Source organism: Oncorhynchus mykiss, unplaced genomic scaffold (assembly GCF_013265735.2).
Source record: "Oncorhynchus mykiss isolate Arlee unplaced genomic scaffold, USDA_OmykA_1.1 un_scaffold_892, whole genome shotgun sequence".
NCBI classification, from domain to species: Eukaryota; Metazoa; Chordata; class Actinopteri; order Salmoniformes; family Salmonidae; genus Oncorhynchus; species Oncorhynchus mykiss.
Genome location: NW_023494339.1, coordinates 404 through 2,500, shown reverse-complemented (window position 1 = coordinate 2,500; position 2,097 = coordinate 404). Strand labels below are relative to the sequence as shown.

At 35.0% G+C, this 2,097-nt stretch overlaps 1 protein-coding gene across 1 annotated transcript in view; it reads left to right on the top strand.

Moving 5' to 3' along the window:
* The window catches only part of LOC118964058, a gene marked incomplete at both ends in the record, with an annotated part of 26,681 nt that extends 24,816 nt beyond the window's left edge, over positions 1–1,865 (top strand). The window contains 2 exons of the mRNA XM_036974786.1: positions 179–264; positions 1,736–1,865. Of these exons, the coding sequence (XP_036830681.1) occupies positions 179–264; positions 1,736–1,865 (216 nt within the window). The remainder of the gene's footprint in view (positions 1–178; positions 265–1,735) is intronic.
* Positions 1,866–2,097: the final 232 nt, after the last annotated feature.

The window sequence follows — 2,097 nt, the reverse complement described above, 5'->3', positions numbered from 1 at the left end:
AATTGTTGGATTCCAACAGTTGTTTGAGAAGTCAGCATGCAAAGGGATTATTCAACAGTTGTTTGAGAAGTCAGCATGCAAAGGGATTATTCAACAGTTGTTTGAGAAGTCAGCATGCAAAGGGATTATTCATTTGATAAATAATCATAGTATTATTATATGTTTGTGTGACCCACAGTTGACCTGCATGTACAACTACATCAAGGAAGAGTCAAATGTCACCAGCTACAACCTGTACCCTCCTGACATGCTGCTTTACTACGAGTGAGTACCGCATGTCACACATTCAATCAACCAATCAACCAATCAATCAATCAACCAATCAACCAACAACCAATAAATCAATTAACCAACCAATCAATAAATCAACTAATCAATCAACCATCAACCATTCAATAAATCAACTAATAAACCAACCATCAACTAATCTTTGAAACTGAATGAAACAAAGCAAATACTATTGGACAGGTCATCTCTCTCTCTGTTTACTGATGAATTCAACTGGTTAATAAATTACTGATAAATAAAACTGGTTTATTAAGATACTGATGAATGAAACTGGTTTATTAAGTTACTGATGAATGAAACTGGTTTATTAAGTTACTGATGAACTGGTTTATTAAGTTACTGATGAATGAAACTGGTTTATTAAGTTACTGATGAATGAAACTGGTTTATTAAGTTACAGGATGAATGAAACTGGTTTATTAAGTTACTGATGAATGAAACTGGTTTATTAAGTTACTGATGAATGAAACTGGTTTATTAAGATACTGATGAATGAAACTGGTTTATTAAGTTACTGATGAACTGGTTTTTTAAGTTACTGATGAATGAAACTGGTTTATTAAGATACTGATGAATGAAACTGGTTTATTAAGTTACTGATGAACTGTTTTTTAAGATACTGATGAATGAAACTGGTTTATTAAGTTACTGATGAATGAAACTGGTTTATTAAGATACTGATGAATGAAACTGGTTTATTAAGATACTGATGAATGAAACTGGTTTATTAAGTTACTGATGAATGAAACTGATTTATTAAGTTACTGATGAACTGGTTTATTAAGTTACTGATGAATGAAACTGGTTTATTAAGTTACTGATGAATGAAACTGGTTTATTAAGATACTGATGAATGAAACTGGTTTATTAAGATACTGATGAATGAAACTGGTTTATTAAGTTACTGATGAATGAAACTGGTTTATTAAGTTACTGATGAACTGGTTTATTAAGTTACTGATGAATGAAACTGGTTTATTAAGTTACTGATGAACTGGTTTATTAAGTTACTGATGAATGAAACTGGTTTATTAAGTTACTGATGAATGAAACTGGTTTATTAAGTTACTGATGAACTGGTTTATTAAGTTACTGATGAATGAAACAGGTTTATTAAGTTACAGGATGAATGAAACTGGTTTATTTTTTAAATTGTTTACCTTTATTTAACTAGGCAAGTCAGTTAAGAACAAATTCTTATTTTCAATGACGGCCTAGGAACAGTGGGTTAACTGGCTGTTCAGGGGCAGAACGACAGATATGTACCTTGTCAGCTCAGGGATTTGAACTTGCTGACCTTCCGGTTACTAGTCCAACGCTCTAACCACTAGGCTACCCTGCCGTCCCGTTAGTGATGAATGAAACAGGTTAATGAAGTTACTGATGAATATTTGTTTATTTATATTGTATGAATATAAAGGTGTTATATTGTATTGGATGTCCACAGCTACAGTAAGGTTCCTCGGGACACCTGTAAGACTACTTCAGTGAGCTGGGAGACGCGGACTTCTCTCCGTGTTCTCCGACGCGCTCAGCTTCAAACGCACAGCCCTGGTAACAATGTCAAGACCTGCCTGGTGAGTCACCACACTGTCACACAACATAGATGTGGTCCAAATGACACCACTATTCCCTTTAATAGTACACTACTTTTGACCGGGCCTATCGGTCTCTGGTCTCAGTAGTACACTATACATCTACATCCTCCATCCATTGTAAAGGAAGATTGAAGCTCTGGAATGAACCTGGTTAACCCTGGGGGGGGGGGGGGGGGAATAGCAACAGTAGCATCTGAAAGAGTCCTGGTTA